Genomic DNA, 18,617 nt, shown 5'->3' on the forward strand with positions numbered 1-18,617 from the left:
ATAAACAGATCCTCAAAAAATTGGACATTGTAGTAGAAATCTTTTATGTACACAGTAATTTTGTTTCTGATACATCACCATTGTTATACAGATCTTTGAGCAATCCAAAAAAATATGGATCGATTCAAATGTACTCCAATAGTCCGAAAATAAAGTCACACTGTCAAAACATACAGACAAAAAAATAACAAACAAACAAACAAAAAAAAACTGAAGAATTTAGCGTTCCTACTTTAACTGACCAACAGGCTGTGAGGTCCAGAGGCTGATAGTTCTTATGATGAGCCATTCTTTCTGACTAGCTGTGACAACTATTCTGACACACTCAATGTCAAAGCCAATCTTATGGTCCACGCCGTTGACCTCAATGTTGCCAACTTTAAACTCCCCCAGTGTGATATATGATGTACATTGTCTTCCCTGTTTGGTCTCTACAGACTTCTGGCCTACTTCCAGAGCTCCGTGGTGAAGTATGTCGTTTTGACGATCCTCCGTGCCCGTCACAATTTTAATTCTGCTAATTTTTGTCGATTTGTTGAAGATTACAATGAAGAAGTCTCCAGTGCACGGAGGTTTCCCCCAGAAATACTCGTCAGCTATACTGCTGTAGGCTTTGGTTGCGTCATAGTTCTCAAAGACGTTTATGTTTGTGTAAATACTAGCAGGGGGGTTGTCAGGAATGTCAATGGAGTCTTCCTCAAAGTCATCGTCCTTCAGTTTGTTCTCCACTCCTTTATAGGAGGAGTAATAACCCATGTGCTGGAAGAGCGAGGGTTTGAAGCGAATCACATCCTTTTGAGCCAGCAGTCCCCTGAAGTGGATGAGAAGCCAATCACAAGGCATTTCCTGGTAGAACATGAGGAGAAAATGAGCCAGGCGAGGCAGGTCTCTGGAGTGGTAGAGCTTACCGATGTAGCCCAGCTTAGAGAACTCCATCATCACCCAGTAGGAGCCTTCTCTGGAGGTGATCACCTTCTTCAGCGCTGTCAGAAAGTTCCTGGAGCAGCGCACGTCGTCCTCCAACATCATGTAGAAGTGCGACAGGTTTGTGCAGAAGTTCAGGAGGAAAGCATAGTCCACGTTCTGCTTGGAACGGAAACGGACTCTGTCGTCCGGGTCATTGTAGTTCCTCTTTAAGCCGTCCAGAGAGGGGTAGAACTCCTCTGGGGCCTGGATGACCAACAGCCGTCCCGCTATAATGTGGTGAGCAAACTTCCTGGTGATTTCCTGAACCACATTCTCACACCAGACCAGATCAAAGTCTGCAAGATGGACCACAACCACAATCTCCTTCAGCTCCTCATAGCTTGATTGGTCAAAGATGGATTTGATGGTTTCCAGAAGGTAGCTTCCCTTCTTCCTTTTGACGGATGCCAAGCCAATCGTGAGATACTCTGAAATAAAAACACTCTTATCATTTCCAACATAAAGTTTTCAAATTCAAGGTAAAAACCAATACGTAATGCAGGCAAAACCAGATATTCAAATAACTTATTAAATGGCTTTTTTTTTCTCACTAATGAGCATGCAATCAGGCTAAAGCTTTCTTCATGTCAGTTAGATTGACCAACATTATTTCAATTCATTAGATTCCAAGCAATGTCATAATTTTTACACTTAAATAAGTATTATTCTTATTACACAGCAAAAAATTATATATAGGTCACTACAATTTTTTCCATTGATTTCAACAGTGAAGTAAAACAATTTGCCAATATGATAAGATGGTTTATCTTTAAGAAATAAAAAAGTACTCAATTTATTTAAGTAAAAAAAAAAATACTCAATTCCATTGACAGACCATCTTATTTACCTGATCATATTAAGAGGAAATATATTTATTTTCAGGAGAGTTGTGGAAATGATGTCATGGATTTGTATTTTTGTCAATATTTGTTGTATAACAGACTCCATTACTAACAAGGCCTGAAAGGCCACTTTACCAGGTCTAAGCCATTACTTCAAAAGCCACATGTAAAATAGATTAAAGTCTGCAAATATACCAATGATACAAACAGCAATTATTGGACACATGACCTTAAATCTCATGAAACAAAATGTATAGCGTTTGGCTTTAATCATCTCAGTTACATTAGGAGGAAAAATCTGATTGGGTTACACCAATTATGTCAGGAGTAATGGGCCAAAATTACAGCAAACTACTTTAGAGAGGTTGTGGACTGAGACCTAAAGGGGCCTAGATACATACTCTGAATTTCTGCAACAGTAGCTCACCCCGGTTGCAAACTAACTCTATTATGGCATCATGTTGGCTGATTATATTTTAAATCTATGTTTAACAGTGCATAGCAACACCACATGGCAGGATGTGGCATATTGTGTGTGCTTGGACACAACATGTAAACAAGGACATAATGGAGCAAAGCATGTTAGAATTTCCTCCATTTAGGGTCTGAAAAGAAAGAGGAACAATTCAAGATTAACGTAAAAAAAATCACAAAAAACCAAATAGATTCCTAGAGAGCTATATAAACAACAAAAAAAGCTGTGCTCCGAAAATAATATTAATGTTGGAGTTAATAGCAGAGGGATCGGCTGCCAAGTTGATTGGTGTGTGAGTGAGTACTGCCAGCAGATGGCGACGGTGTGCATTAAGTTTATGTCAGTTGATTGCATTCAATAAAGAAGTTCTGCTGAGACTAAAAAAATACTACTATACTAATATTAAACACTCTCATTATAAATGCTTGGTGTGTACTGCTTTAGTTTGACATGAACATATGGATTTTTTCTTTTTTTTTTCTAGGCATAGTATGTGACTGGCATTGATGAAATTTTGATTTCAGAATTGGGAGTATTTTTTAATATGTTTAACTTCAGCGTGTTTGACCATCCAATCACAGACCCGATTCAATGGTGCATTAGATGTCTGTAAAGTGAGGTTCTCAGGAGTGACAGCGGTTACAGCCAATCACACAACAAAAGACGGTGGGCCACTCAGGAGATTGTGGGCGGTATAAAGTCAGGGAAGCAGTCTTCAGTTTGACTTTCGATTGTCTGCATGGTCCAAGTGCCCGACGAATTTCTGTGTGCTTTAGCGTAACGTTGTATTTTGACAGTAAAAACTGCAGGGGACCAAAATGGATGTTTGAAAAAGTGCAGGGGACATGTCCCCCCAGTCCCCACCAAAAATTACGTCCATGGTGACCTGGGCCCCTTTAAAGCTTTTTAACCTAGTCGTAGAGTTTAAATGAAATAAACCTCTGGCATTAAACAAAGTAAAAACATTTTTCTCCCTCTTTCATTATTCTGGTATTAGGAAAGTATTTTGAAAAACTGTTTGTTGTTAAAAAAAAAAAAAAAAGATGTTTACGCTTCTTTTTTTAAATCAATGTAAATATCTGCTTTCAACTGTACTTCACGTGAAAACTCACTTTTTCTTGACAAAGGAATTCCAGCAAGATAGCGATACGTCACATTGATACTCCCAGAGAAATTGGACAAATCTTTAAACGTGTGCATATATCTGTCAGAGCTTGAAGGATGAATCGTCTCTCCCAGCTGTCTTTTTTCACCTTCCTAGAGCCCAAAAAAAAACAGGTCAACATAGGAACGTCACTGAGACAGGTTTCAGAGCCTTCTTTTTGAAGAGGAGAAACTCACCAACACGTAACCATCATCCAGGTAAAGGTTGAAAAAGAGCAGGGAGGTGAGTAGGAAGGTGAGGACGGGGAGCATGGCTCGCTTCCTTAAACACCTCATTTTGTCGAAGGACTTCCACAGGAGCCTCATGATCAGCTCTCACTGCTGGGAAGCAAAAAGAAGCAGAGGGTTCAGCTAATAATAAAGAAAAGAAAACAGTTAGCTTCCATAAACTGCAAACTATATACTTTTTTTCATAAGTCAGAAGTTATACCTTCACCACAAAGACTTAGAGAGATTCTTATGTGAAATGAGACATGAGTCACTTTTATAAGAAGGTCACATAAATCACAACCTTAAATCAGGGACTCCTGTAATAACTAGATGCAGAGCTGAAATAATAAATCTTCATAAAACTGCAGAATCACATTATCTGCTGGTATCAAACTATTTGTAATAGAAGTCTTAGCTAGTTGTTAACTTTAGCCCCGTGCTTGAAACCTATGGAGCAGAATTAGCAAACCAGATGAGTGCAAAATAACTTTGGTATACTGTACTACTGGTAGAGGAGCTTTTATTTATAGCTTGAAAGAAACAAATTTCAAAACATCCTACTACTGTAGACTCCTTTTGGGAAACAGCAAAAATGGCATCTTTGTATGGAGTGAATTTTGTTCCATTATTGTTGTTAGCAAAGAACTCATTTTATAAATGGAAATTTTAAAAAAGCAATGTAAAAAGGAAACTGATTTTTTTCCATTTCTTTTTCCAGTTTTTGCTATATATTACTTTTTTCAAAAGCTTTTTTCCTTTTTTTTTTCTAAATATCTTCATATTTAATTTTTAACATTTTCAGATTGAGTTGTAGAGATGGTATTCTTTTCACTTTAAGGGTGAACTTTCCTAAGTGAAAGTTCCTGAGTGAAGAGCAAAGACACATTTCTATGAGCATGCTGTCAGTTAGCAACAACATTTACCGGTATTTGTCAATGTGCATGTGCAAGAGCGAGCGTTTGGACTGGGCTTGAAGTGAAGAGAATGTGATCTGTGAGAAGCAATTTAAAAAATAATGCTATTCATGAAAAACTGACTTATCTAAAAATAAAATTTAAAGTATAAAACCTGTACAAAAAGAAAGAAGTGAGAAATATATTTATTTATAAAATCTGAGAAAACACTAAAGTTACTCAAAAAAATTGTTGTTTATATTTATATGTTATTATGTTATTTTCATGTGGCAATAATTAAACAAAATTTACTCCATATATTATTTTTACATCTTTTAGGCAACAGAGAAGCAGTGCAGAACATCAAAGCTTCATTTTAATTTGTTGCAGCATGGATATGAACCACATCAGTTCAAGGATATTTAATCTTTGATTTCTGTGAATGTTTTGATATGGAAAAAAAACTAAATCTGAACAAGTTATTGTGATAGTATTATTAATTGATTTAAAATTATTTTTTCCTGATTTACATGCTCAATATAACAAAGGAGTCTTTCCCTTATTCCTCCTCTTTATTCAAGGCAACTCCCCCGTCTTTCCACTTCGATGCAAGTTATTCCTATCTATCAGTATAGATTATTAACTTTAATCAGTATAATAATAATCAGATGCAACCAGGGGCCATCAATCAGAACCTGGGCAGATCGTCATCTATAATTACGTTTTGATGGGCTACTCAACATGACAGATGTGACCGGCGCAGGGCTGAGACAGATGCAGAAAGCTGATTTTCAGGTTTTTTATTGGGTGAAGCCAAACTGCTGCCGGGCATGGATAATTTTGGTTGTTAATCTGCTCACTTGCTGAGACGTCAGTCATCTGCTCTGTTTGTGAATCATCATGTTCGAGTCCAGATGAAGCTATTAGATACATGTGACATCTTCTGATAGGAAATTGATGCTCCTCGGCATGAATGTGGTAATTTAATGGGATAGATGAGACCTTGCAGGCGAGCTTCAATGACAATGTCATCATACAGGTTTTCTTACTTGTTATAGATAAGGCACCAGTTTTCTCATTGTAAAGAATGAGTAGAAAACTGAAAACATCCTGAAGGCTTACAGTTAATCTGAAAGAGCTCCAATCTCAGCAGGTTTTAGCAAATTGACCATCTCAAACTGAATGTCTGCATATAATAGGTACACAGCAATACTTTATCATTTACTAAACTGCAACTTTCACAACTAAGTGAGTAAATTTGAACTAAAACCACAAGTAAACTGTTACTAATTGTCTTTTACATTTATCAGAAGTCTAAATATGGACCTGTCTTTGCAAAGAGTAATGGGAATAAAATAATCAAAGATCTAAAATCAAAATCAGATCATTTTCAAGCTGCCCAGCAGTTTAAAATTTCATAATAAAAACATCCAGATGTTTCCATGTGTCAAAGTAATAGGATTGTAAATTAACTACAGAATGAATTGTTTCTTTAACAAATATAAATTAGGTCATCTGATAATGAGGGATCTTGCCAGCAGTAGTGTCTTTGTGTGGTAAACAATTGGGCACGTTTCTCACCAGCATTGCATATGTGCAAAGGGAAGGGTTAAATGTCTTTAAAACAGTTTCCATGGCCGTTAAGCTCATTAAAAGCCAGAGTATCGAAATACTTCCATTGCAATTCTATAAACTTCTGTGTAACCACCGTCTGTGCTGAAATGTGCTGAGGAGGAAGCTCAGATGTCGGTCAAAGGGCTGTACAAATTTATTTTTTTTTTATAATTATATGAAATTAAGAAAGAGTGAGAAATGAAAATAAATAATAAATTTAATTCTAAAACAAAGATACAAATGAGAGCGAAATATGAAAAAGAAATTATAAAATTATAGATCATGTACCCTATTGAGGGATGCTTAACTTGTGTACAGGGTCTTTTTGGGTTGAAGAAGATTTATAAGCCTTTAATCCTGGAACACCCAAACAAGGTTTACAAAAAATATTCCCTTTGATCCCTCAGGTCATTTTTGTGGCCCATTTGTTGAATTTGGAATTATGGAATATTTCATAAACCGCTAAGTAACAGAGTAAAACAGGAAATAAAATACTGACATGTGAAAAGGCATTTAGCTTGAAGTACACCATTCCATACATGCACTGTGAAGATTTATAATATACTAGAAAAACTTCTAAAACTATATCTACCAAATTAAATATACAGCAGCATCTACACTGTGAAACATACAGTCTGCGGGTAAAGAGGTAAAGTTAGGATTTTAATTAAGCAATATAAAATGTTCATGTTTTAATTGTTAGAGAAGTTAAAATTTTTATAAAGATAGATAACTACTTGTTATAGGACCTTAACAGTTCCCATGATAATTGGTTTGTATTCATTATCAGTCATTCTATTGCATGAATAATAAAGTCTTACTTCACACTGTTCCTTTAAAGATTTATTAAACATTAAAGTTTTTGTCAGATTTAAATGTTTTAATTCATGAAACTAATTCTACTAGCATACGAAGACAACATGAGATTTTTAAAATTATGTTTTGTTTGACTTTTGGCCCAGTTTACATGAAATGCACTGGCATTTTTAAGCTTTAACAGAATTTATTTGTATAAAATAATATTATTTAATGAGCAAACCATATCGTTACCTCAAACTCAGTCACCCAAATAAGCAGATGAGAAAAACTAGTAAAACTATTAACTTTAGTTTTTACTCCTATCAACCACACCCTGTTAGAGTCTGTCTGACTCCCTCAAAGTCTAGAGTTGCAGTTTCCTAAATCCACTCCCCCAGACCACAGGCTTTCCATATAAGGTAACAGAAATACAAAGAGCATCTCACATCTAACAGAGTACACAGATAATATTTTCTTCATCTATCTCTAACTAGTTAATAAAACTTGTCTTGCACTCCAACATGTCGATGTGCCCCTGAGCAAGGCACCTAACCCCAAGCTGTTACCAGTCTGTTATTGGATGAAGGTGAGCATTTCTGAATGGAGAAGGATGAATGTGGGTGTAGTGTAAAGTGCTTGAAGTAATCAATATGACAACAGTCAGTTAACATTCGAAAAACAGCTGTGCAAAGCTATTTAGTCCTGTGAAAAAACAATACATTTAAAAATAAAAAAAAACCCATCATAGTAAATTTCTCCACTGTGAGATCAATAAAGTCAATCAATCAGTCCTATGGGAATGGCTGCCAAATGGATGAAATTTTAATTTCAGAAGTGGTGGGGATGCAAGTATTCTAATCTAACTAACTTCAGCGTGTTTGACCATCCAATCACAGACCCGTTTCAGTGGCGTGTCAGATGTTTATAAAGTGAGCTTTTCAGGAGTGACAGCGGTGAGAGCCAATCTCAGATGAAAAGATGGTTGGCCAATCACTAGCTTGTCTGCGGTCTAAACTCAGGGATGCAGGCTTCAGTTTGAGCTGCGGTATTCCGCTTGGTCCTAGTGCTCGATGGATGTCTGTGTACTGTATACTTTTGCGCCGATGCCATTTTGGCCACGATACTGATACCCGATACCTGACTGTGCAGTATCGGCCGATACCGATACCATACGGATACCATCTGTTCAAAATTGATGTATGCGTGTATATATGAAGAACTGCATACTACTTGGATGTAAAATAATTGCCATCATGGCTTTGTCAAGCTGCTTCCTACCTTTGTGAAGCAGGAAAAGACTAATACAAAGTGAATCCAGTAGAACTTTTAATGGCCTACCTGAAATGGGTGACAATAGTTGCTCTCAAAATGGTATCGGTGCCTTATTTGTTGGTACTCGCCGATATCTATACCAGCATTTTAGTGCTGGATCGGGGCCCCAACCGATACTGGTATCGGTGCAACACTAGTGCTGTAGCGTAACATTGTTTTTAGACAGTGAAACGTGCATTTTCAAAAGAGTCGGGATCGTTCTACATAAGATGTAACTCACATCATCAGAAGTAGTTTTGGACTTGGAAATTTACCATGGATGCAGTTTTCCTGAGTTTTCCAGGGACCGACAATAACTGAACCCTGTGAGATCTGACAGTCGTAACATTAATCTTTTATTTTGTGAGAACCTGGATGAGTCGTAGATTTGAAGTTTGGGGTTTTTTGTTTATTAGGCCTCCTCACTACTTCCATATTTCTTCTATGTTTTGAGACCTCCTCACCAAAGTTCACTGGATTCCCAAAAACTATGTTTGCAACTGACTTTTTTTCTTTTCTGTTCTTGATTTTTAAGAGATAACATTTTTTGCTTACACTCATTCATGCAGTCAGACACATTCTACTTTAAATTATTTATTATTTCCACAGGGCGGGTAGTTATCCGGAGTCTGGCTGAATCCAAAGCATGTAGTTAATCACAGCTTTTGATTTGGTTTCATATCTCAATGTGAAAAGTTTTGATTGTCAAGAAGTAAAAACATGGTCTCTGACTGCCTGAACAGCATCCATGAAATTTGTGCAGGGTGCTTAGCATCTTGTAAACACTTCGTAAGTTGTTACACATGCCTGATGTGACATGCAGAGTGTGAGAGATAACCTGTGAAGCAGCATGAACCACCTCAAATATTACATCAGCTCATGTAGTTCATGATTTATTGAGAGGAATTCATGTTTTATTTATAGGTGTAAGTTGGCTTAAATATTTCACCTTTAATAAATTAATTCAATGTTTGAAACCAGCTTTTTATGATCATGCGTTATCTCTGTTGGATATACAAAAAAATATGTAAAAAAAAAAGTAAGTATGACATAAAAGAAAATAACTGACTAAAAGTGAATATTACTGCATTATTGTTGCAAGCGAAGAACCTGGAAATTTGAAGAAAAAAAAATTCAATATAGAAATGAAAAATATTTTAACAAAAAAGAATATTAAGAGTAATATTGTGGTTTTCACAGATTTTGTTTTTCTGTATATTTTTTTCAAATTCATTTTTCATCTATTACTTTTTTTCAATTTTGTTTTCTTTTTTCATTTCTTAATGTTTTTTCGGGTTTATTTTTAAGAACTGAATTCTTTTTAAATTGCTTTTTTTCATATTGTGTTCTTTTTATTTCAAGCCTAAAAAACAACAAACACTCCGATATGACAGTTCCCATGCAGACCAACAGAAATGCATCTTTAGTCCTCATTTCAAAGAGAAGCCCTCCTTTGTAAAAATCAATTTCAAAAATAAAATAAAATCTGAGAGAACTGAAAAGTTATTCTTTATTGGGGAAAAAAAAAAAAAAACAAAGCTTTTTTTTCGGTTGCTTTTTTATTTCAATTTCCAAATGGTCTTCTTTTATGACAACAATAATGGAACAAAATTCACTCCATACAGCATACCATAAGGGGTCAAACAACATAGTATCGTAATTCATAATTTTTACTGCGTTCATAAAGTCTTTTAGACAAACAGTCCTAAAAGAAATAACTCAGCTCCCATGCCACCTTCTTTAATTTGGACGTTGAACAACATTTAAGTGCAACCTTCAATGTAAGCGACGCTGAGTCTCCTCTGCTAGGTCCAAGGACTAAATAAACACCACATCACTGAACCACCCTTTTGCTCGAATTTTAACCAAGAAAAGCATCCTCCATCTGCTGGAGAAGTAAGTCGTTCAGGGTTTCTGTCATGAAGCAGCTCCAGGGTGGCCCCTGAGAGACGCAGCAGCATCAAGAGTAAGTAGCTGTCACAAGTCAATATTATAAAAGTCCTGGCACACATATTCACACACCATTATCTGAGACAGCAGCCAACGAAATCTGATATTGAGACAACCAAGGAATACCTAACAAGGCACAATAATGGCTGCGTGCTTCCTTCAATCCTTCTAAGAAATGAGACTTGTGTTTGCTTTATCTCTTTGAATCTAAACAACAAACAAGCCTCCTATAGGTCAGATACATTTATATGGAAATGAAGCTAGGTTTGGGGGATAAATAAGCACCACATTCGGATTCTATTTGCTTTTGCTTAAAATGTTTCTCTGCTGACATGCTCCTTTTATTATATATTTCTTTCTTTTTTTTGTCAGCAAATTATCAGCATGCATAACCCGGGAGCTCATTTCTACAAGTGAAGTCATTTTAGATTAGAGGCTGTAAAATAAAAACAGATAGAGGAGAATACCAATGAGCTTCTGCATTTCAAACAGTAATATATCCTTAGAGAGTTTCTCATCACTATACTGCACATTAACCAGGTTCTCCTAAGAACTGGCAATGCATGTTTGCAGATAAGGCCATACCAAGTTAAAGGATCTATGTAATGTAGTTATATGATTTTAAACTGTCTAAAAAGGGATTTAAAACTAGACATCAATCCAAGAAGTATTTCTGACTTATTTTTTACTCATTTTTCAAATAATGTTGGATCATGCAACAGGTTATGTGGACATAACAGCTCAAAAAAATTATGCAGCTTTATGAATAAGAATGCAAACCTAAAAAGAAAAATCTGAGCATTTAAAGGTTTTAGAGATTTACAGAAGAAATGTTTAACTCTTCCAGATTTCCTTCTTTTGTTACACTAATGCTGCGTTCACACCGAATGCGTTTTGAGCGTCAGTCATCCGACACCACATCATCTTAGATGATTGTGCTCACTGACGTTCATCAAGAGCATTTTTGACACCAGCAAAGTGCATGCCATTTGGACAGGCTCTGTGTTAAATTACAGATGATGCAGATGATGAACAGAGTGGCTTTGATTTATTTTTGTATTTAATTTTGGCAAAAGAAAGGAATTTTAAGATATTTTTAAGCAAGGAAGTACAACTCAAAGTGTCATCCAGGCAGTCAGTTCATCAGGATTGTGATGCTACTTATAAATATTTTTGGGTGTTCTGAGCTGCAGACCCCTGCAGACAGGGTTCCCTAAAGCTGGTCAGCCTCCTGAGGATTTCTCACTGCCCTTTGTAGCAGCTGTGTCTCTACCAGTCTGTACCAGTGGCACAATAGACACCAATAGTTTATTTGTGCATGTGAAACCAGAAATACATTCAGGTTGTATTTGATTGCATTTTATGAAAATACACCAAATGTACTTTTGTATATCAGTTCTTATAAAATTCTACTAAACTACATTGTTTAAAATTTTAATAACTTAGCCTTTACATCCTTTGGTTGTATCATTTTTTCCAGATTTTGTCTAAGTGCTACTTTTGGCTTTGGATTTGCAAATAATTGCAAGCAATTTTGGTTTTCTGTGTGGATTTAATTGTTTCTCTACAATATTAATTGCATAATATGGAGAACAACACATCTAAAATAAGGATAAACAAAGAGCTGTCATATTTCGCCAAGCTGCTCTAAAAACGTCCGACGATGACGTCAACCGAGCGATTTAATGAAAGAACGTCAACTATCCATTTTATCAGCAAAGTCATGCTTAAAGGTATAGAGGAGGATTTTCACAAATTTTTGAAAAGACCCGCCCTCTCCATTTAAAAAATATGCACATGCACAACCCTGAACCCCTTCCGCCTATACTTGATGCAAATAGTTGCTGTTTGCATCAATCATACAAGCTTATACAATTCAAAAGAAGATTTGCAAATTTTAAGTGAAAATGGGGATTCACCAGAATGATTGACAATTACGAGGACCACTTATTTAGATGATCCACCTGGATAAAGAAAATCCTCCACTATACCTTTAATTGTTAAATATGATGTAATTTAGGACGCTTTAATTACTTTAAGGCACTTTGATACCTTAAAATATGTTATTTAATGAGGACCCTGATGAATTTCTGATGATTCATATGCAAATGAGCTGATGGTAGTCTGGTCCAAAGACGACAAAGACGAAGGCAACATACAATTCGAATGGTTAGACTCAAGATTAGCTCTAAACCAAAATGGACAAAATTTTATTGATTATATTAAATGAAGTGATGTAGGGTTATCCTACCTAGACAGGTCTCCTGAATCACAGGTCGTGACTTTGTGTCTGAAAATCTTCTGGATCATTCTGGGTTTGGTTGCTGCCATTAGCTTGTCTTGTGTAAAGTTTGGTGCAGCAGGGATTACTATTTCCAAATGCTTTTCAGGACTTTGACCTGAACTTTTGCTTCTAGTTAAAGGAATGCTCTAAATGAGAAATTTTAGACAATGCTAATTTCATACCTTGAAAAAAAGGCCCATAAAGTCAGGAGAGGAGGAATAGAAACCTTTTCCCCCGCCTACTGACGAAACACCCGCTCACATTCTCTCAGGTTTTTAGAGGCAGAGCTAACAGCAGATAGAGTTGCTCACCCAATGTGACGAAAATACAACTTTTACAAAGAGTAAAAGAAAACCAGGAAGAAGTTGTCTTATCCTGCTCAGTGAGAAGCAGGCAATCAGACGTCGCAGCCTTACAACCGCCTCCTTGACTTTTATCGATATGTGATAGTTTGAAATCATTTATCCAATCCATTAAAATGTTATTTCTTAAGCACTTATAAAACAACCACAGCTGACCAAAGTGCTGTGCAGAAAAATAAATAAAACATAAACCATTACAGATGAAACACAAACATGGTTAAAAGTAACATTCACACAATTAAAGCAATAAAATTAGCTAAAAGATTAAAGAACTACAAGAATGAAATAGAATAAAATAAACTGCACTGTCTTGCTAGGTGATAAAAGCCAAGCAGAAATTTATGGTGTGCTTCAGCAAAGAGCATTGATATAATTGATTAAATTATAAAATAATTATATTCACTTTTTAAAATATATATATACATATTTACCTGCCCATAATTAAACATAATTTAATTTATATTCAGATTTGTTTTAATACTTTATTTTGCCGTTATCAATAATGGATTGAACAGTACACCTGTTTCCCATTCAAATTCTATATAAAATATGAAAATGAATAACAATGTTAACTTTTAAGACAAATGCAGAAAAAATAAAACTTTTTAAAGAAGAATATGATTTGACAATCATATTTATTCAATAAATTAATAATATATTTTTTAATAAATTAGTGATACATTTAAATAACCATCTGATAGGTATTCATTATTAAGTTAATTTCGGCACTTATCACCCTTCATACAAAAACGAAGCTCAGGTTTATGAAAAAAAAAGAAATGACTCTGAGAATGTTGATTGTAGTTATACCATTTCACAGTTCTGGATTGGTGTGATCAGCTGCAAAAAAACAACTCAAGCAAAGCTAAAAACATCTGCATTATGGAAAGACTGACTTTTTCATCAAGACTGGCTGTCGATAAGTGCGGGAAATATTGGGCTGAATGGGTTTTTTATCTAAAACAGAATATGTTGTAATTTAACACCTACCATATGTTTGCTGCTCTCACTTACTCAGTTGTTTTGTACTGGTCTGTATTTTTTGTAGTTTTCTTATTGATAGAGTGTCCTTTTGTTTATACTAGATGCTCTGACTGTTTTGTTTTTTATGGGCTGTAATGTTCTGTTTTTTTGTTCATTGCAAAAGAAAAACAATTAAAAATAAAGTTAAAAAAAAAAGCTAAAAACATTAAAAAGGTTTGTTTTAAAAGCACGTTTGGGCTAGAGATTTTTTTACCTGGAGGTAAAAAAATAAATGGAAGCGCAGTTATGAAATATGTATGAGTAATCTTGTCAATTCAACAACGCCCAACTGTACAGCACATTGGGAAGGCATTTAATACTTATTTGCTCAAGTGGCAACAAGATTCTAACCAGTAGGAGACAGAGTCTGTAGTGGGATGCTCCGGAGTGGGGAACGTGTGTAACCGTATGAGACGCTGAAGCTAAATCTGATTGTTCAGCAAAATGCTGCCTGTAATAGATTTGGTCAGAAAATGATGGATGGAATAGTTTCCACAGCAGAGACAGAGGGTTGTGAGTCTCCACAGGGATGTATACAGCAGGCACATATTATTGACTGAATAAATGCATACAGCTTGATGTGGTTAATGGTACAAGAAATAGCTGGGCGACCCTTAGTATGAGTGAATAAATGCTTCCCAGTTTTTAAAATATGTTCAAATTCAGCAGGGTAGCTTTAATATTACCATCTTAGCCAATTGAGAAGAAAAAATCTCACTTTCGACCTCCATAATTGATGTAAAAATAGTAAATGTATTACTAATTGCAACTTTTAAAACGTTTTATCACTTTTCACTAAAACTACATTCTTCAGTCAACTTCTCTGTGAGGCTACTCAGAGAAGGCATTAAGAAAAGCTGCAGGTGGCCTACTAACAGATGCACATACACCATTTAAATCCCAGCCAGGCAACGTCTGAAAGAGTGAGTCAAGGCGAGATGATAGGTCGATTCTGCTGCTGGTGGGAGGCGGGTTCAAAACAGACACAGACAATAAGACGTGACTCAAACACTTCACATGAAGGAGAAGAGTGAGTCAACGACTTGGTTCAGAAGTGTACAGCCACTTATGGGGGTGAGTTTTATGTTCACTGTTGTATTATATAATAGTTTATTTTCACAATATACATCGTAAATGTCATAACACGCATGGGAAATAATAATAATATTACATAATAATAAACTTAAGCATTATGGTGGATTCTCTTTTAAAACTGTCACAGATGATTTAAAAAAAAATTCTTTCTCAAGGAAGGTTTGGTTTAAATATTAGAAAATAAAATAAATACTTAAAATGTAAACAGCATAACCAAAGACTATTTGAAAAAAAATTTTACTAAAAAAATTATTGTGGTCTAATTTTCCTACTTTAAATTAGGAAACTCTCCCGAAAAAAGCTGCACTTGGCTGTTTTTTTTTATTTTTTATTTGCAATGTATTTTATCAGTTCTCTACATAAAAGGATACTTTGCTTTGGTTTATGATCAAATAATGTTTGGCACACAGTTTATTTCAGACAGAAACGCACAGAAGTTTGGTCTGTTTTCATATTGCTTATATTTATTATATAAATCATGGTAAAGTAGTCTTTTAAAAATTTTCCAAATCCTTAGTGGAGAGGCTGAGAAGTGTTATCCACCTATAGTTGAAACAACAAGGGGACACTTTAGCATGCCCTTTGGCTCCAGAAAGGGAACTTTAACATGCACTTTTCAACAGTTAGAGCACAAGAGGGGCCAACTGCTCCCCCTGCTTCATGCCTCTGCAAGGCCAAAGTACACCATTAAAACTTTTAACTGAAGTTTTATTAAAAAGCCTAAATAAACCATTAAATAATTGACAGAACTCTTAATTTTTTTTATGTTATAGCTTTGGTTGAAGGTTCTGACAAAAGCAATATTTTTGAATTATTTAAATTTGATAAGTTATTTGTATCATAAGAGATACATTAAGCATTTCTGTACAGTATAAATATGCATAATATCGTATGTATTATGCATATGGATTTTTTGTTCAACAAATGTTTCTGGTTTTATAAGTCAGACTTTTCAAAAACAAAAATATCCAAATGATGATGTGAAGGTTTCAAAAACTCATGAATCAAATATGATGCACTTTGTGTTATAGGGTTGATGAAATTATGCACCAGCAAATCTGTCAGGAACCCAACCCCTACATCATGAGGGGACCACCGCTGTGCTTGAGGTCATTAGTATGTTCTAAGAAATACTTGTTCTTTTGATCCAATAAGTTATGAGAATAGATATAATCAGCTAAACACAACTTGTGCTGATCATTTTCTTTTTGTTTTTTTTTTATATCTAGCCTGCAGTTATAGTGTTAAAACATGTGATTCAAAAAAGTAAACTATTCCAAATTCTTCCAGCTATTTGACGTTATATAATCAGCCACATCTTGAAAAGAGAACCGTATAAAATAAACATTTAAGTGTGTGTCTGTTTATGGTTAGATTGATGAAAACTTCTGACCTCGGCCAGATTAAAACATATCACAGCAGAACAGCCTATATTGATTCGACATAACTGGGCTTTAGAATACAAATGTTGGGTAAAAAGCAGAATAATTCAAAGGATAAAGGAAAAACAGATTGGCAAAACTTTTTCAATTTCCCACAAATATGTTTCATGTACTGTATTACTCAGTTAGCCCAGAGGTTTGTTTTTACACAGCAAATAGGGACGTAGAACAAGCATTATCCAAATTAAAAAAAGCAATGTTCTCATTTGGATTTCATGACATAAGGAACTCACATATCTAGCTGTTCACAATATATTTCTGTTTTTTTTACCATAAATTTGCTCTTTGAGAGTTTTCTCTCCAACCTTAAACTCACACACATTAAAAAAAAGAGATTGGCTTTCTGAAAACACACTAGTTTCTGAATTCTGAAATACATTTTTGTATTTAACTACAAAAGGTTTTCAAATGTTTTCATGGATGAAAGAAAAGGCTTAACCGCTGTTGTTTTTGAATTGGTCGCCATCCATTAGGCTGTGTGTTTGGGGATGCATCGGTTTGAGGGGTGGCCAAAAAAGGAGCAGTTCAGGGTCTGACTACACTGCACCAACAGGAACAGGAAACAACAACCGTATTTTCTGAATAAATTGCTGAAGACGAGCTAGATTTTTTATGACAAGTGATGTAAGCGGTGGAGTTGCTCCTTAGGTGTGAGTGTGCGTAAATGTTTGTTTGTCTTGTTTGTCTCTGTGTTTCCCTGCAATGGACTGACGACCTGTGCAGGATGTAAACCACAGCTCACCCGTAGACAGCTGGAGATAGGCACCGTCGTGATGGATGGATGGATGGATGGATGGATGGATGGATGGATGGATGGATGGATGGATGGATGGATGGATGGATGGATGGATGGATGGATGNATGGATGGATGGATGGATGGATGGATGGATGGATGGATGGATGGATGGATGGATGGATGGATGGATGGATGGATGGATGGATGGATGGGAAATATCCACCAGCAACAGGTTTAGTAATGGATTCCTAAGCAGAAAACAACTTTTGCTACATGGTTAAGTAATTTAATCAGTAATATATTTCTAAGATTATCAGCAATACATCCTTTGCTTTAATCAACTAAATGTCTGTCTGGACCATCTGATTAAAAATCTCCTATTTTAGCTTGACAGAACTATAAATGTATATATTTTTTATTATTTACAGAGTTTATTTGCAGGATAATAATTGTTGATTCTATTTATCTTTGTTTTATTATTTTTCTTATTTATTTATCTTTTTGTTCCACTGTATTACAGGAAGTGATGTGGATCAGTTCACTTTCTATAAGTGTTGGGGCCTGGGAAAGGACCAGGGGGCATTTTGGGTTTGAGGCCTATAGTTTTTACCAGTGCAAGAGAGGTAGGACAAAAGAAAAAGTTTGTACTCTTTAATTGTTGGCAAAAATAGAAAATAAAGCATCCAGAACCATCATCAATACTGGACATTTAAACTTATTTTTGCCTGCGAATAGAAACTTGACCCCAATGCCTTAGTAGTGGCTTAATTGGATGTTTGTTAATTGGAATTGGCTTAATTGGATGTTTGGACTGGCAAGCAATCACCACTACACTGTGTAAACAAAATGACAATAAAGTCTGTCCAGGTCTAAGTCTTCTTGCCTTGACCGAAATTAGGCGAAGGTTAACTATGTTAAAACGTAATACAGGTGTTCGTAACAAATATTACCCATCTAGTGTAAATATATAACTGTAAAATATATAGTATATATAACTGCAAATACAGCTTAAAAGGGAATGCTGTCACCCACGTAACCTAGACGTAGCACACGCGGATGTGGCTTTACTCTGCTGATGTATTTCCTCCTCTGCAAGGTAATGGTAACGACCCTCATTTTATCTGTTGGCCGATCTCAGACATGCCTGCATCCTTCAGCTGTGCATACACACTGCTAGTATTTATGTATCCTGTTAGCTTCAGTTTTAGCCATTCATTCAAGATGCTTTTCCCAGCGGAGAAATGTGACCCCTGAGGTATTGATCGTAAAATATATGAATGTGATTGTCCCATCACACAAAGAAATGCACAATAACAAAATCTGTGTAATTTTTATTTATGTATTTATTTATCTAGTAGATGATAACAAAATAATTATATTATGAATTTAGTAATACTTATACGATTAAATTGTAAAATACACAACAAGATAATTAAATGTCCCATTAAATA

At 35.4% G+C, this 18,617-nt stretch overlaps 1 protein-coding gene across 5 annotated transcripts in view; it reads right to left on the reverse strand.

Annotated features, from left to right (window-relative positions):
* Window positions 1-18,617, reverse strand: part of LOC107100989 (alpha-1,3-mannosyl-glycoprotein 4-beta-N-acetylglucosaminyltransferase C-like) — an 80,839-nt gene continuing 62,222 nt past the window's right edge. For 3 of the 5 annotated variants that reach the window (XM_015399713.1, XM_015399714.1, XM_015399712.1), the window contains 3 exons: window positions 3,625-3,768; window positions 3,396-3,540; window positions 2-1,394 (listed from right to left, as the gene is read on the reverse strand). In XM_015399713.1, the coding sequence (XP_015255199.1) occupies window positions 229-1,394; window positions 3,396-3,540; window positions 3,625-3,753 (1,440 nt within the window). In that variant the 5' untranslated portion in view covers window positions 3,754-3,768 and the 3' untranslated portion in view covers window positions 2-228. Of the gene's footprint in view, window positions 1,395-3,395; window positions 3,541-3,624; window positions 3,769-18,617 lie in introns of all 5 variants that reach the window. The other 2 variants (XM_015399716.1, XM_015399715.1) reach the window with 2 other exon arrangements.

This window comes from Cyprinodon variegatus, unplaced genomic scaffold, assembly GCF_000732505.1.
Source record: "Cyprinodon variegatus isolate N-32 unplaced genomic scaffold, C_variegatus-1.0 Scaffold1042, whole genome shotgun sequence".
Lineage (NCBI taxonomy): Eukaryota > Metazoa > Chordata > Actinopteri > Cyprinodontiformes > Cyprinodontidae > Cyprinodon > Cyprinodon variegatus.